The sequence below is a fragment of the Pseudorasbora parva genome, chromosome 24, assembly GCF_024679245.1.
Source record: "Pseudorasbora parva isolate DD20220531a chromosome 24, ASM2467924v1, whole genome shotgun sequence".
Lineage (NCBI taxonomy): Eukaryota > Metazoa > Chordata > Actinopteri > Cypriniformes > Gobionidae > Pseudorasbora > Pseudorasbora parva.
This window is the reverse complement of record NC_090195.1, coordinates 29,727,538-29,744,689: the sequence shown is the minus strand read 5'-3', so window position 1 is coordinate 29,744,689 and position 17,152 is coordinate 29,727,538. Positions and strand designations below refer to the sequence as shown.

The 17,152-nt window shown below is 37.6% G+C and overlaps 1 protein-coding gene across 1 annotated transcript in view; it reads right to left on the bottom strand.

Annotated features, from left to right (window-relative positions):
* The window catches only part of dipk2ab (divergent protein kinase domain 2Ab), a 70,338-nt gene extending 56,755 nt beyond the window's left edge, over positions 1-13,583 (bottom strand). Inside the window, exons 1-2 of the mRNA XM_067435619.1 lie at positions 13,137-13,583; positions 1,861-2,743 (exon numbers count right to left, since the gene is read on the bottom strand). Of these exons, the coding sequence (XP_067291720.1) occupies positions 1,861-2,520 (660 nt within the window). The 5' untranslated portion in view covers positions 2,521-2,743; positions 13,137-13,583. The remainder of the gene's footprint in view (positions 1-1,860; positions 2,744-13,136) is intronic.
* Positions 13,584-17,152: the final 3,569 nt, after the last annotated feature.

The window sequence follows — 17,152 nt, the reverse complement described above, 5'->3', positions numbered from 1 at the left end:
GGAGTCTTATAAAAGTTAAACAGAGAATATGGTAGCTTATGTAGGCAATAACTGCATTTTTGGTTTAGAATATTAATGCTAATGTCAACCCTTTTCTTTCCCTATTAATGTTTGCTGTTGCATCCTTTGCGTCTGACTGCTCTCACTTTTTCCAACTATGCCTCAGATCAAACAGAAAATGCGCGCTGCGTTTTGTTATGTCTGCCCCATACACACACACACACACACACACACACACACAATACACTAAATTATTTTTATACTACGCAAATCATGCAGCAGTGCCAACTATCTTTATTTCGCGATCCATTTTTTTTCGACCTTGATGCGTTTCGTCACGTTTTGTATCGCGAAATTTTGTCAAACGATATTTCGTCCCATCCCTAGTCTAAATATGCTAATATATGATCTGATACCATCACTGATCCACCACAGTAGTTTTCGTTAAGTAGGACGTTTCTACTTAAAACAACAAAGAAACTCCAGCCTTATAAAACAAAAAGAACATCTTCTACATCTTGGAATACACGCTGCATAGTTGCCATCAATTCTTTATGAGTGCACAACCACTCATTTTCTTCTATTCCTGAAACATTATGGTGTTTCTTGTGTAAGGAAGGCAATAAGCCACCCTTCAGGGTCTCCAGGAAGCTGTTTTGGTGCTTTGAGAGTTCAGGTTATCCAGTACTTCCAGGGGGAAAGGATTCCCCATGCAAACAGTTCACAAGTTCAGCACAGAATTAACTATTTATGAGCATTGAAAACATGCAAGAACAGCTCAAACAGAATAATGATGGGCCGATTCACAGATGGATGGAAGGAGATGATGTCCTGGAAGTGGACCCAGGGATTGGATTATAAATCACAGGGTGCTTTGAACTGCTATGTAATGGCATTAAGAACTTGATGGAATTATCCAGATAGCAGAATGAAGGGCACTGGAAAAGAGGCAACAGGGAGTGAGAAACAAACAGATAGACAAAGGAGGAGGGTGCCGAATGACAGGGACCACACACAACACTAATCAGATTTTATAGATTGGGAAGATCTCCCCTTTGTCTAGCAAATGCCAGAGGGTGTCAGGACCTTGTGATAGATTAGAGGTCAGCAAGACACTGAATGTCTTCACAGGGCTTGTGTTACTTTGTTGTTCTGGGCATTTACCAGCTGCGGTCAATGACAACTGAAATTGAAATTGATTGTCCAATTGTAAATCAGTATAGAAAAGTGGTAAGACAGTGGCCCTTATTATCATTGTCATGTCAAAATGGAAAGTAGCATGGTACATCAGGAGAGAATACACTGATACAAAGGCCAAAACAGTACAAATGACAGTGATGTACCTTTTAACTGTGCTAAATGGAAATCAGACTATTCTGCAAGGCAGATTCCATGATATATATGAGCTCATGGGGCGATAAGCATCGTTTTAAGAATACATTTGTAATGGCCATTAACAGTTTGCAGATTTTAAATTAAAATTCTTTAAAATGCGTATCAAGGCAAGACAAATTCATCAGCTTTGGACTATAAGGCTGCAATTAAACACTTCCCAATTGAGGTCCTTCGGGATTACAGGGGCAGGACTTCAAACTCGAGAATTGTGGCTTACAAAAAAAGATGCAGCCAGGAATGGAAACAGAGAGGCAGGGAAAGTAGCACACCCTACAATTTACAGCGGCATTTTTTAGCCTATTTGCAGCCCACCAAACTGACAGGTTCCATTCCACTGGCAGAATTATCAAGGGCAATTCAAGAGCATACGTTATGATCTCGCTTTTATAACACAGACAATATATTAGAGACCTAAGGAGTGTGTCTGAGAGAGGGGGGTTAGTAGACAACATGAAAAAAACCTACCTGAAGTACTAGGGGCTCTGGATTGAAAGCCAAGGTCATCAACAGCTGCATCCGTTCTGTGTCTTTAAGGTTCTTGAGAAGGAAGCTTCCAGAGTCCTTTGTCTCGGCATACCTCCTGACTATTCTGTCCAGCAGTCTTTGGGACGGACAATGAACAAGGTCTGACCAGCCTTCCACCACATCTGGAGTTAGGAGTCTGACGTCCCCATTAAGTCGGGCAAACTCCGTCTTGTACATGGCCTGGATGAGATCACAACGAGGCCTACCTGTTGCCCGCTTGCAAATCTTCTGGTCAATATCGGCAAGTTCTTGGTTGGAACCCAACCGCTTGAGTACAATCCTCCGCGTACCCTCACGAGGCTCCCCGTACTGGGCGAAGAAAACATTTTTCACATTGAAGACATCCAGGAAGCGAAGGCGACCCCATGTCTCGAAAGATATTTGTCCGTTCATGAACTTGCGACACCAACTGGTGCCAAAGCAGGCTGGGCACTTGTTGAGGTTGATGAACCTTCGGTCGGTGAGTTCGTTCTTTTGGAAAGAGGCGAAGAGGTTGTGCGTGTTCATCAGTAAGATGACAAATAGCCCCACGACAAAGAGAAGCTTCAGACACCGGTACAAACGGCCAAGCTTGAGAGGGAGGAAGCGCAGCATGTTCATGCACTAGCCAGGCAGGGCAGGGGTAAAGGGTAAAGGGGGAAAGGGCAATGAATAGTGTCAGGGACAGGACTCAATGGATCCCCATCACTGGTGCGGGCTCATCACCTGGAGTTCCCATAGGGGGAGAAACAAGCAGAGTCCCCCCTTGCAACTGCTCGCTGGGCTAAGACATTCTCATAGCCATTGCTCTGGAGCACTCTGTGCCAATGCACATAAAGCTTGCCTGCAAAAAAAGCACAGAGAAAGATCAAACATATTACATTAAGTTGCATTTTACCAAGGCTACAGCATGGAACAAAAAACAGGCCAATTTCTTATTACGGACAACTTTACACTATTTGAACAGCTACTTTCCATTTCTCCTAACCTGAAACTTCTCCTTTCCCAGGGTATAAACCTCTGAGCAAAACCAAGATTGTGCGTTGTTTCAAAATGTTTAACAAATTGGAAATGTTCAAGTCATTTGAGCGAATGCATTGCTTTCCGAACTGTAACGAGATGGATTTCTGCCAGACCAATAAACATTGAGACGCTCTGTACCAGACTGTGCTGGCTCATATTTCCTTCAGAATAACTCCTAACAACTAAGGATAAAAATAATGTTAAAAAAACAGAGGCAAAAATCAGCGTTTTAAAAAGTTTAGAAAGATATGGCCTCTTTGAAACGAAGTATGTTAAAGAAATAGTTTATAACACAGCTCGTCAACAATAAAAGAAAAATGCTCTGTGATTGTTTCTGTCACCTGCAAATCAAGTGAGACTTTCTGCTTTCAAAAAGATGCGCTCCCCTCTGTGTATTACCAGAAGAGTCGTGCTGAGCATAGTTTAACCTTTGATCAGAGTTGCCCTGGTAAGTTTTAATCTCTCTTTGAAGATTTCTCTTTGAAAAAAAGCCTGGAGTCACCAAGGTAATGTGGGGAGGCAAAGCGGCGCTGTATAGAGCACCATGTCACTGTATCTGACACAGGGGTTTCACTGATGCCGATGAAGCACATCGACAGGCATGCAAATCAGGCATACGAGGCGGACACCTGCATGTGCCGCTATGCTAATACTCAGTCCCTTTTATACAATGTTAAAACATGCTATTACATTACCACCCAAGTGCAGTTTCAATGCCGGAAATCAGACCCTTAGCACCAAATTCTTTATATGGCCGCTTACCATGCAAATGGGCCATTTTCAATTAAAGCTCATTACACCATGCCTATTAAAAGCGATGGTTTTCGAGAGCTCTGCTCATTAGTAGACGAGTCAGTGTGATTAGCGAGCATGTTGACGAATTTCTGTGCATTTTAATTGACCTAGTGAGATCTAAGTTGCTGGGGGGATAGAAGAGAAAATCTGCACCAGAAATTATAACTCATATCAGTTCTCAAACGCCCCTATCAGAGAGTAACGTTTAAGGGCAAATCCTTCTAAACTCATGGTTATATTTCGACTCAAAATCAAAGGGATCATTAGAATTGGCATTTTGACATCTGACAATTAAGAAAATTTTCTCTGCAAATTCTTACTGCCTGGATGTTTAACTTTGCAAATCTCATTAGAAAAGTTAAAGTGATGCAATGCAAAACATTTACTGGAAATGTGAAACATTTTAATAGCCCTAAAAATAGGCTTCTTCTTCTTCCTCCACCATTACCATTGAAAAAGCAGTTCTCTTTCCTGTCTTGAGAGTAACATACTTAAACCATTAGGAACCAAAAGTACAATCTTGTGTTTTGGACATGTAACATGGTATACAGTCAAACCAAAAAATATTCAGACACTAGATTTTTTTTTTTTTTTACTAGTGGGTGCAGGTCACTACAGTCCATTTATGTAAGTGAGGATATCAAAATAAAGTAAACTGTGACATATTATACCCAAACATTCTTCATACAGCATTGCTACCAGTAAAAAGTATTCAAATGTGGGACAAAATTAGTAAGACCTTTTAAACTGACCATTATTTGCTTAAGTGTTTTTCTTTAATTGCTAATGTCACATTTTACACCACCTTTTAGACTGAATAAAATTAAGCATCGCTTGGTAATTGGTTGACCTCAATTGGTATTATCAGATTGTGTCCTTAAATTAAACAGCTGACAGCTTATTTGTAATCCATTACATACCTTTCTATCAGTTTTATGAAATTATCAAGATTAATTTGTTCTGACAGTGTACCTGAGTTCTTGTCATATTTTATTACCATTTCCTAAACAATAGCAAATAAACTGATAATGTGAGAAATGTTTGAAGGTGTCTAAATAAATTGACTATTCATGTTCGATGGGCATAAACATAAGATGGAAATAACTGCAGACAATGAGGATGAAACATAACTGGATTGATTTAGAACGTATATAGTAGCAATTAAGGGGTGGACATTTGCAATGCAGCGAAAGGAAGAGGCTAACACAGATCTCGATAAAAAGAATGTGCATACTGCCTATTACAGAGGGCGAGATTTACTGAATGTTCATAAAACAACTGAACACGATATGATCACTGCGTGCCATTTAACAGAATGACATCCATAGTTTTTCACTCACTGAGCAGAGACAAAGATAAACTGTGTGCATTTCACTTCAGGAAAAATGAGGCAGTCAAGGAAAGCCATGCTTTATGTGATGCACCGTCGTTGGTTTGAGTACAGATTGGCAGAGCGAAAGCAAACAAGCTTCACTGAATGGGCTGCCTGCCGCACACCGCACCAGATTAAGGAGTTCTCGCTCCAACAGTCAGGTCCATGTCCACCCACGGTCACGGAAACTCAATCATAATATTTCGAGATGCAGGGGCCTTTTTTTAAATGATTGACATGTTGAAAGGTTTGGTGGGGAAAGCAAAAGCATTTTGCACAGGTTCCTGCTGATTCTTTCACTTTGACATTTATAGGGCTCATTTCAGACTTCAGTAGGATAAGCCTTTGGGGGTGATTCAGATCAAGACTCGCGCAAACCGAAAATGACAGCGGAATTAGATTTTACTTCTCAAACATTCTTACAAACCTTCCAAATGGTTTATGGCACTGGTAAATGATCAGCTACTCATATTTCAAGCTGAAAGCCCTTAAAGGGTTAGTTCACCCAAAAATGAAAATTCTGTCATTAATTACTTACCCTTATGTTGTTTGACACCCGTAAGACCTCCGTTCATATTCGGAACACAAATGAAGATATTTTTGTTGAAATCCGATGGCTCAGAAAGGCCTTCATTGACACCAATGTCATTTCCTCTCTCAAGACCCATAAAAGGCACTAAAGACGTTGTTACAAAGCCCATCTCACTACAGTGGCTCTACAATAATTTTATGAAGCGACGAGAATAGTTTTTGTGCGCAAAAAAAAAAAAAGAAATAACGACTTATATAGTGATGGGCCAATTTCAAAACAAAGATTTGAACGGTTATGAATCAGTGTATCTATTCATGATTCAGATCACCAAAGCCACATGGTTTCAGCAGTTTGGAGGTTTGACATGTGATCCAAATCATAAATCAATATGCTGATTCATAACGGTTTGAATCTTTGTTTTAAAATCGGCCCATAGCTATATGTCGTTATTTAGTTGTGCACAAAAACTATTCTTGTCGCTTCATAAAATTATTGTAGAGCCACTGTAGTGAGATGGACTTTGTAACGGCATCTTTAGTTTCTTTACGGGTCTTGAGAGAGGAAATTACATTGGTGTCAATGGAGGCCTTTCTGAGCCATCGGATTTCAAGAAAAATATCTGAACGGAGGTCGCGAGTGCGAGTGTTGAACGACATGAGGGTGAGAAATTAATGACAGAATTTTTATTTTTCGGTGAACTAACCCTTTAAAAGCCTTTAACACGTGAATACAATCCCAAAACCGGCCATGGGTATGTGTTCCCCGGGGTTCTTCCATAGATCTAAGGGGAGATTTATCTTGCTGTGTTAAACCGATAAAACAGAAAAATACTAATTTAAAATATTGCTTTTTCCATAAGCTGAATATGGAAGGCAATCTAGCGGAAGCTAGATATTTTTACATTTACTTTATGTGTTACATGTCAAATTATTGGTCAGATTACTACAATAAAATAAAAAAACAAGTTACACATGGCGTCTATCACGTTACAAATGTCAATTCACATTGACTTTAAGGCCATGTGACAAAAACTACAAAAATTGTGTGAATATCTCATATAAAAAACACTGAACAGAGGTATATATGCACCCCACTGTTCTATTAATGACAATACTAAATTATTTTCTGGTCTCTAGTTTGGGGTTAATTAAGGTGGATTTGACCCATACAAGACAATGGCAGCCAGGAAGACAATGATCTGCCCATTCACAGGCAGTTAAATTCACTAACTTTAATGATGAAATGTTTGTTTCCAACAAACCTCATCCTGCCCACAGGCCTCTGTTTTGAATTACCACTCTATTACCCATCAAGTATCTCATCCACCGCTCAGGCGAAGAAGGAAAGTAGGAAGCCCAGGCCTGCGGGCCACCGAACACTGCTTAACACCAAAAAGCAGCTCAGACTGTGCCAAAACAAAGAGTTGAACAGTATCTTAGAACAGTCAGTGCAAATAAACAAACTGGCTCCGAGGAGGTACTCTGAGTACGGAGAACAGATAATTAGCCAGCACTGGATTTCGCTCCTGATATATGATACATTGAGAATCTAGTGAGTCATATATTTATTTGCCCTTTGAAGTCAGTGTAAAAAAAAACTAATTCATTACTTTTTTTTAAATTCACATTCTGGTTTATATTGTGAATGATGCAGTACATATTCCAAATAAAATTAATGCTTTTCATACTTTTTAAACCCCTCACCTGGACCCATTTTGGTATAGAATCCCGTCATTTTCACAACACTTCCTTGTTTTAGTAGGGAGTAGGGAAGCACCAAAATTTAATCTGCGAAACATTATCGTCCGGAATTTTTTTTTACGATCATTGACCGAAATAGAAAACAGATGAAAACATAAGACGAAAATGCCTCCCCTCAGTGTTCAGCGCTTAGTTTCCACTCTCACTTTAGCTGTTATCACTGTGTGATGTTCCACTCAATATTCTACTCGATACTAGGAGTTTAATGGATCATAGCTACACTGTAAAAAAAAAAAAAAATTCCGGCCCCAATTGAAAAATTTCTAGTGACTGAATTGATGCACTTTTATTCACAGAAATTCAATTTGGCCAACTAAAAAAAAAAAAATTAGATGTGATCAGAAAATGTTCAATTAGGGCCTGAATTTCTTTTTTACAGTGTAGTCCGTGATCTATACAGACCAGGCCCCAAGGTTCAGCATTAGGGCTGGGATAAACGATTATTTTTCAAACGATTAATCTAGCGATTATTTTTTCGATGCATCGATTAATCTAACGATTAATTTTTCCTGTCCGATTCGGTTACGATTCGATTCGATTACCGATTATCTCCCCATTAATTGCCTAATAGCAATTTACACATTATGTTTTAATTATCTGAATGAAAAAACGAATTCCTTAACATTGCAATATACGTTTATTGCTCTTAAAATTCCAAAGTAAGACTATACAAGAGCAATGCATTCAATAAAACCTTGAAAACATAAAGTAGGCTACACACACACACACACACACACACACACACACACACACACACACACACACACACACACACACACACACACAAATAAATAAGTATTAACCTACAACAAAGAAACATATTATACGATTTTTCTATGTATGCAACTCAGCCTACAGGCTATGCCCATCGATTAAATATCAACAAGTTGGTTAATCAAATCCGGGGACACACTGCAAGCGTGAGCGTCTCGGCTGCGTGGCGTGTCCGTTTTTGTTTCGGCTCACATGTTAACAGGTTGGAGTTTGCACACTGCCTGTGACGCGCGGAAAACGCGTGCATGCTGGAAATAGAAGAGCGCCTATTTTTCACGTGTGTTGGGAGCGTCTCCGGGCAAAATAGAATAGGAAAAGATGTTTATATATCATTTTGACACGAATACATATTATTAAATTACATTTTCATGTTTGAAAGTCTGTAGGTTTACATAAATGCAAATATATAGGCCTAATTGTAATAATAAAAAACGTCAATTATCGATTTTGAAATATTGCAACTGTCAATACAGAACGAAATATTCTGTAGCCTATTTTGCCGTCAATACCATAGATATGTGGCTACTCCCGACGTTTTCTTTGCTGTATCAGTAGGCTATTTATGTTTAACATTAGGAATAGGGCTTCCCTCCGCATCAATAGCAGCAGCAGCGCCGCGTCAGACACGCTTCTAGTGTCCAAAGGCAGAGAAAACGCCATGCAGCCCCGTGGCTGATCCGCAACAGAAACGCCACGCGCATCCGCGGCATGACAGTGAAAAAAGTTACATGTAGAGTGCATTACGGGCGCCAATATTCCATTTAAAACCGGAATAGTCCTGGGATGAAACTGCTCACTTAGAGGATGGATACCCTCGGTCACATCAGCGCGATAAGACATTGAACATTTTAAATTTAAAACAGCTTATTATGTAGGTAACGTCAATGTGTCCGATGCTTTCACTTGATGCAAACGTTTGTTTTTGTGATTAAAATAGATCAAATATTACCAAAACATCTGTCTTCCTGTGTGCAGAAATTTGTTTATGTAGCCGTGACAACAAAACGCGTGCGCGCATGCCTGTGATGCTCCGTGCGCACCGCGCGCCAACCCCATAGACTGTGGACAACCCGCAAGCCTTGCACTTCTGAAAGTCTGAGAGCCACTCGTGTTGCTACTATAGATATACATAATAAATAATATACTTAATTACATAATATACTTTATTATGTACATCTATGGTTGCTACTACTCTCCGGCGCCGCCATCTTTATTTTGAGTCTGACGAATCGACGCGCATATTTTGCGTCGACGTATTTTTTGCGTCGACGTCATCGATGACGTCGACGCGTTGTCCCAGCCCTATTCAGCATGCACGTGTTTTGTGGATTCATTTCTAAGTTTTATCCTCAATTCGGTACTTGCGCATGGTTATATGTGTGCACAGCCGCACACACTCGAAAGGCATGCACAAACACAGAGTGGTTATTACAAGTCTGGTTTAAATCATGTCTGCACTTTGAGAAGTGTTTTTCTGCATTTACTCACTCTTTTGTTGTTTTCACATTGCGCAAGCATTTGAACATCCGTGTTTACTACAGTGTGTATGTGGTTGTAAATCTGTTCATCATATAAAGTCACTCTTTAGAAGACTTGAATTTGGATTACACCATGATTAGTTATTTTTTTACAATGCCTTTAAAATGAAGAATATCTTAATATGTTTTGAAAGTGAAACAAAATGACATGAGGGTGAGTACATGATGACAGAATTTACATTTCTGGGTGAATTATACCTTATAAATACAGCAATTTGAGCCTTGGATGAAACGACTGTATATCGCAAATCATATTGTTTGTAACCGATACATATCGGTTTATACCGCGATTATATATATATATATATATAGATAGATAGATTACCGATATATTGTTACACTCCTAATACCTACCCATCCTTAGTATTTGATCTTATTTATATAATAGTGCTGTCCAAATTAACATGTTAACGCATGCAATAGTTTTAATTTTAACAAGTTAAATATTTTTTAACGTGTTCAAATTAAAAAAATTAATTGCATGCGTTAACACGACAATTATAATTGCAGTATCCGGTTGTTGTTTTTTTTGTCATCTTGGGCTAGCGTTACATTATATGATCACACGCTCCATGCAAATGATTAAACCATTCAAGTACACATACACACACACACACACACACACACACAAAAGCGTGGCACTAACGTGCACACAGACAGCCAGAATCAAGTTCTCTTTCATGCTTGAATGAACAATGTGAAGATTGCTTAAGTTCACTTAAATAAAAAATATATATATTTAAAATAAACTGTGTTTAAGGTGTTTCTACATTAATATGGAGAGTAAATTATGAAAATATTACATTTTAAAAATATTAAAACGCCAATGTATTTAAATCATGATTAAAGTTTTTTTTATTTTTTTATTTACCAACTGGAAGCACTAATATTTTATATACATCAACAAATCTATCATTTACCAAAATATAATAAATGTATTATCATTATTATTATTATTAGTGCATGGATCGGTGACTGGGTGAATGTGAGGCAATATGTAAAGCGCTTTGGATGGCCATAGGGTCTGTCGAAAGCGCTATATAAATGCAGTCCATTTACCATTTACCAAGGATGAATTGTTTACAGCAAGATCAATAACATACATACATACATATACATATACATATATATATATATATATATATATATATATATATATATATATATATATATATTTTTTTTTTTTTTTTTTTTTTTTTTTTTTTTTTATTCATTACATGCCGACTGTATAAATGGTAACACTGGCCGTTTTAAACTCAAATAACGGTTTATCTGACTGAAAAAAAGGAATAATTTAAGAATGAACAGATAACTAGAGATGTTGAATATTGCTGAAATGCAGTAGCCAGGCCGTAATCCATAATAATTTGAGTCCAAGTTTGAGACTGTACTGTGTGCATTCTGTTAACTTTATTCCCATTACATTAAGCATTTCACAATGGCCTTGTCATTAGCTTTGCACATGCTGAGCTGCAGGCACCCGGGTGAAGAACTGCAGTTGCCAAGGTTATCGACTGCAGGAGTCAATAATGTTTGATCACAAAAACAGTCATCCACAACTGAGCCGCCTCAATCCAGCAACCCGCGCAGACAATGATGAATGGAAACAAATTTTCTTTCACACACTAACAAATAAAAACCACTCTAAATTAATGATCAACCACATTCTTATTCAAAATTGACATATGAATCAACTCAATGATGTGGTTACAACACCTCTAGCTTCTCTAAAGGCTTTCGTACTAGAGATTTCGAACCAACTCCCACGGAAATAACACTAATCCCAAAGCAAGCAAGTTCTTTAGGCAAATGAGTCGAGACAATCGAACAAGTGAAACAGTTTAATCAGACACAATGTTCGCATTGTGTTCACAACTGCTACGTGAATAGAAACTTTTTTCCTGTCAGCCACCAACATGATGTCTTTATTCATTAGGAGGGTGAATGAAAACTCGCATTTATAAAGGCTTGTTTCTCATACTACTGGGGGTTACGCCAGATGCATCTTTAAAAATAAGGCTTAATAAACCGTCTCGTGTCTCCACTTGCGGTTGATCATACAGGTGTGGCTTTTCACACACACACTCTGTGTCCTGACGAATGAATGATCAAGTTACAATGCAGTACAGAACTTCTCAAATTCTCTCAAATGTGACCCTGGACCACAAAACCAGCCATGAATCTCACAGGTATATTCATGGCAATAGCCAACAATATTGTATGGGTCAAAATTATCGTTTTTTCTTTTATGCCAAAAATCATTAGGATATTTAGTAAATATCATGTCCCATGAAGATATATTGTACATTTCCTCCCATACATGTATCAAAAACGTATTACTAGTAGTAATACACGTTGCTAAAGACTTCATTTGGACAACTTTAAAGGTGATTTTCTCAATATTCAGCTTTTTTTTTTTTTTTTTGCACCCTCAGATTCCAGATTTTCAAATAAATGTATCTTGCTCAATGGAAAGCTTATTTATTCAGCTTTCAGGTGATGTATACATCTCAATTTAAAAACATTGACCCTTATAACTAATTGTATGGTCCATGGTCACAAATATGTCCTGTAACATGCTAAATTGCATTTTTGACAGCCTTATTTATTCATTTAAAAAACTGTTAATTTGTCAGACTGTAGAACCATATAAAACTCACTGGTGAAGTTAAAACGATATGGAAAGAAATGAAGACACAAAACTGTAAAATCTGTATACGCTTGTCCCGTTTAATAGGATAAACACAACATTTACCCATACATTGGAAAAGTCTTGGCTTGGTCGATAAGCATATGGGTGTTAATGTTTACTAAATCACATTATAATCCAGAGATCATTGAGACTGCTGTGAGGTCAGCAGCTGAATCCTATCATGTTATTTCAAGTGTCAAATCAGTGCCAAGAAATATGAAACCTACTTCATGATCTCCTGAGCTGTGCTGTTTCAGAATACAAGATGATAGCAAGACATGATACATCAGTTTGTCTGTCTTATAATAAGTGAGTGTGTTTAATTAAAAAAAGAGTTTGATATTTCCTCTTACACATTTATTTTTATGAAACGTATTTCAATCTGTGTAACAAGAATAAAGAAAAGAAAAGAAAAAAAAACAACACTGAGCATTTTTATTTTGTTACGTGGGCTCCCAAATCTTTTGACCAATGCTTTTCTATAACTCTTCAGACAACACTATTTTATATGTTTTCACTATAGACGTGTATTTAGTATAGGAATACTAAAAACTAAAAACACACACACACACACACACAAAAACAGTTAAAACCTTGTCCAGTACTTTTTTTTAGGTTTTCAATGACAAAAAAATGAAGATTGTGCCCAGAAACTGAGTTTGTTCTCTACATCTAAGAAACGACCACAAGACGTAAGCTGACTGGACGACAGACGTTTCAACAGGACAGTGAAGAAAAGCTGGAAACAAACCTGAGAGAGTTTCTTCAGTCAGTCCTGCAGGAGCGAGTCTCAGGATCGGTTACTCTGAATCATTGTTCGGGCTGGAGCGCTCGCGCTGATATTACTCTGTAGCGCGTGAAACGCTCCGATAAAAGACACACGAAAACCATTGTATCCCAGACGCTCGGCGGCTCACATCCTCACATCAGACAAACTCAGACGGGCTTTCTAGGGGATCAGCCAGTTAGCAACCTAGCGAGAGACATAAACAGTGGTCAAGCCTCTAATTCTCAATCACTTAAATGAATCACTCGACTTCACAAGACTTCTAGAGCAGGACTCTTTTTCTTATCCCTATCTACTGATAGCAAGAGTTTGATCGAGCGTCTCCACACACGCACGCACACATACACACACACACACTACTGCTGATCTCCAGCACTAACAACGATCCACAGCGACCGACTCTTTCCAACATCGAGCCGTCAGTATTTACGACGCCCTTCATCGCTTTACGTTATTGGTTTGAGGGCGTTGTCATGGCGCCCGCTCCCTCCCCTTCGCGCAGTAGGCTACACTGTCCTCGTTTTTCCCCTGAATATACCCTGAATATAATAAGGCTACTAAACTTTAAATGTATGTTCATTTATTTATATACATATGTATTAAGCTTTGTGGGAGGGTTGTTTTAAATTGATACTTCCTAATTTATTTATTTAGTTTTATTTTTGTTTGTATTTTTGTTTTTTTTCCTTTCTCTCTTTCTCTGAATTCAAATGTGATGTAGGCCTAATGTTTGTCCCTGAACCTTCGCTTTTTCACTTTCATTCTGTAAGTAAATGTTTTAAAACAAACAAAATATAATAATAATAAATTATCAAAATATATTGATATTTTATTTATAATTTTTTTGTAGAATATTCATTTAGCGATTTATTTATGAATTAATACATGAATTAATTAATTAATTTATTTATTTATTTATTTAGAAAGAAAGAAAGAAAGAAAGAAAGAAAGAAAGAAAGAAAGAAAGAAAGAAAGAAAGAAAGAAAGAAAGAAAGAAAGAAAGAAAGCATATTTTGATGTATTTGAAGAATTGTCATTCCTCCAAAGTCAATATGAAATCAAAAAAGACAATTCTTATTTTTGTATGGAATATTGCAGTATGTAGGCTATTATAAATGATTTATTCATGCACATCATTATTATTATTATTCTCATGTAGGCCTACTCTGGTATTCTTTAATCAAAATAGCTTCCTTTCCCTTTTGCACATCCCTGACGACGTGTTTACTGGCGTGAGGGCGGGGCAACCTGTCACTCACCATCCAATCAATTCCCAGTGGACAAATCAAGCCTATTTTCTTTTTCTTTTTTTCTTATTTGAGAAGTCAGATATGTCACAATAAGGAAGAAAAGACTATCACAACTTCCGTTTTCGTGCGACTTTAATGAAATAAAAGATTAATTTCCTTGGTGTGATCTCTGGCCTCCATGTTTTTGGAATTGCGAAGAAACGAGCATCTTTTGGCAAATCACCCAACCGAGTGTCACTTTCGAGCCGTGCCCTGAAATCCATTTTCTCGCAAATGATGTCAGTAAAAGCATGTGGCCATATTCCTTAAGGATGACTGTGGGCCAAAGCCTGGAGAGCCAGTGGCTGATCTGGACTCGTTCCCAAAAACACACAATCATCTGCTGAAACAGGGGAAAAGGAGAAGAACCTGCACTGAATTAGTAATGATATTACAAGCAACAAGCATATTATGTCCTGGTATTATGCCGTTAAACTGGCTTAAAAACATATTTAGACAAATACTTGTGCTTGAAATTGCACACGGGAATAACGGGAACATTTCATGTTAATACTCTACATTAATAGGCCTACCTCTTAAGTAAAAATATAATAGTATTAGCCTAATAATAATAATACCTCTGGGAATGTAAGGAGTGAGAATGTGCTTCTATATAGATGGTGTAATGAAAGTTTATATTGAAATGATCATGAATGGCAGAGACTTATTTACAGCAAAAAGGTTTTAAAATGCCAACCAAAAGAAATCCTTCCGCAATACCGATTAGGGAAAATGTTTGCATGTGCTGCCACCTAGTGGCACATGAATTTAACAAATATTTTTCCCTGACATTTTGTACTAAAAATGTGGACCTGTAATATTTGATAGATAGATAGATAGATAGATAGATAGATAGATAGATAGATAGATAGATAGATAGATAGATAGATAGATAGATAGATAGATAGATAGATAGATAGATAGATAGATAGATAGATAGATAGATAGATAGATGGATAGATGGATAGATGGATGGATGGATGGATGGATGGATGGATGGATGGACGGACGGACGGACGGACGGACAAACAGACAGACAGCTGTTACTTAGATACTGTCAAGACCCTGTTAAAATCAAATGTTAGTACAATAAATGCAAAAATATTCACTTCACAAGTAGTATTTATTTTGATGTTAATTGCAATAAAATGAAAATGTATTATAGTTTATATTTATATTTATTGCATTAGATGTACATTACAGTGCTTTATTGATCCACTTAAAGGGTTGGAATAAAGCTGCAATTTAGTCATTTTAAAATCATAAGTACTTTACTTGTGCTTTAGTTTGTTAGTCCACACATCAGAATAGGTGTAATTATTTAAAGAATGACAATGATGTATTAAAACAACATGATATAACATGTATTTTAAAGTAAAACTTTATAATTTGCTCTTCTAACAAAGTGCATTTTTTAAGTGCTTAATTGAGTAAAAACAAAAAAAAAACCCGGGTTACACTTCATTTTAAGGTGTTAGATTGTAGTGGGTTAGTTAGAGAAGTTTTAGGGGTTAACAGTTTATGATTCAAGACCAGTAGTGAAAAATGAAGACTGATAGTCAGCAGTGCAATTAGTTAAAATAAAAATGTATTAAAGAATAGTTTGCATTTTCATCAGCAGAGGTCAATAGGGGTGGGAATCTTTTACCATCTCACGATTCAATTCGATTACGATTATTGAGGCCACGATTCAATTCACAATGGTAGCGCAGATAGCCAAACAAAGAAAAAACTACAGCAGACTGTCAACAAAGCATCCAAGATCATAGGGAAACCACTGCCTTCAGTCGATTCACTCTACACATATCGGACTGTAAAGCGGGCAAAGGAAATCATCTCTGACACCTCACATCCAGCGAACCACCTTTTTCAGCTCCTTCCTTCAGGGAGGCGCTACAGGTCACTATCTACCAAGACCAAACGCTTCACAAACAGCTTTTTCCCCATAGCCATCAGGACTCTGAACTCCTCTCTTTAGTTTAGTTTTTCCTCTCATACACTACGCATGGTCATGTACCCACTGTATCTTGTATTATTACATGTTGTGAAGTGTATTGTCTATTTTTGTCTGTAATGTATGATGATGTAGAGCTTAAACATACTGTACCGAAAAAAATTCCACCGGCATTGTCGTGTGGCTAAAATAAACAATCTATCTATCTATCTATCAATCAATTTTCGATTCAAAACGATTTTCGATTCAAAACGAAATTAAATCCGCACCCGCCCAGACCCGTTAATATTTGGCCCGTTACCCGACCCGTGCCCGCGATAAATCACACGCTAAAATCATTCAAATTAAAATGCTTTATTTTTTATCTTGCACCTCTCAACATCAACAGCATCATGAATGGGCTAATGAAAGAGGCTAAAGTGCCTTTAAAGACTCGTTGTCAACAATTTCATATACTCCACTCACCAACTTTACTTTTACTTCATCCATTGCTACTCCTGCACGCTCGCTCCGACTGGGCAACGAGAGGCATCAACAAAAGTTGCTCTGTCACAGTGGTGGTGACGTAATGGTTCAAATGGCATATCGTTGTTGTGTGTATGTGTAATGGTAATTTGGACATAGAAATTGTAATACAGCATGTTCGAGGGGGAAGAAGGAGGCGGGAACTGGCGAACATTTAAAAAACTTTAACGAAACAAAACGAAAGTAACGTGGGCAGCCCCTCACGGACAACT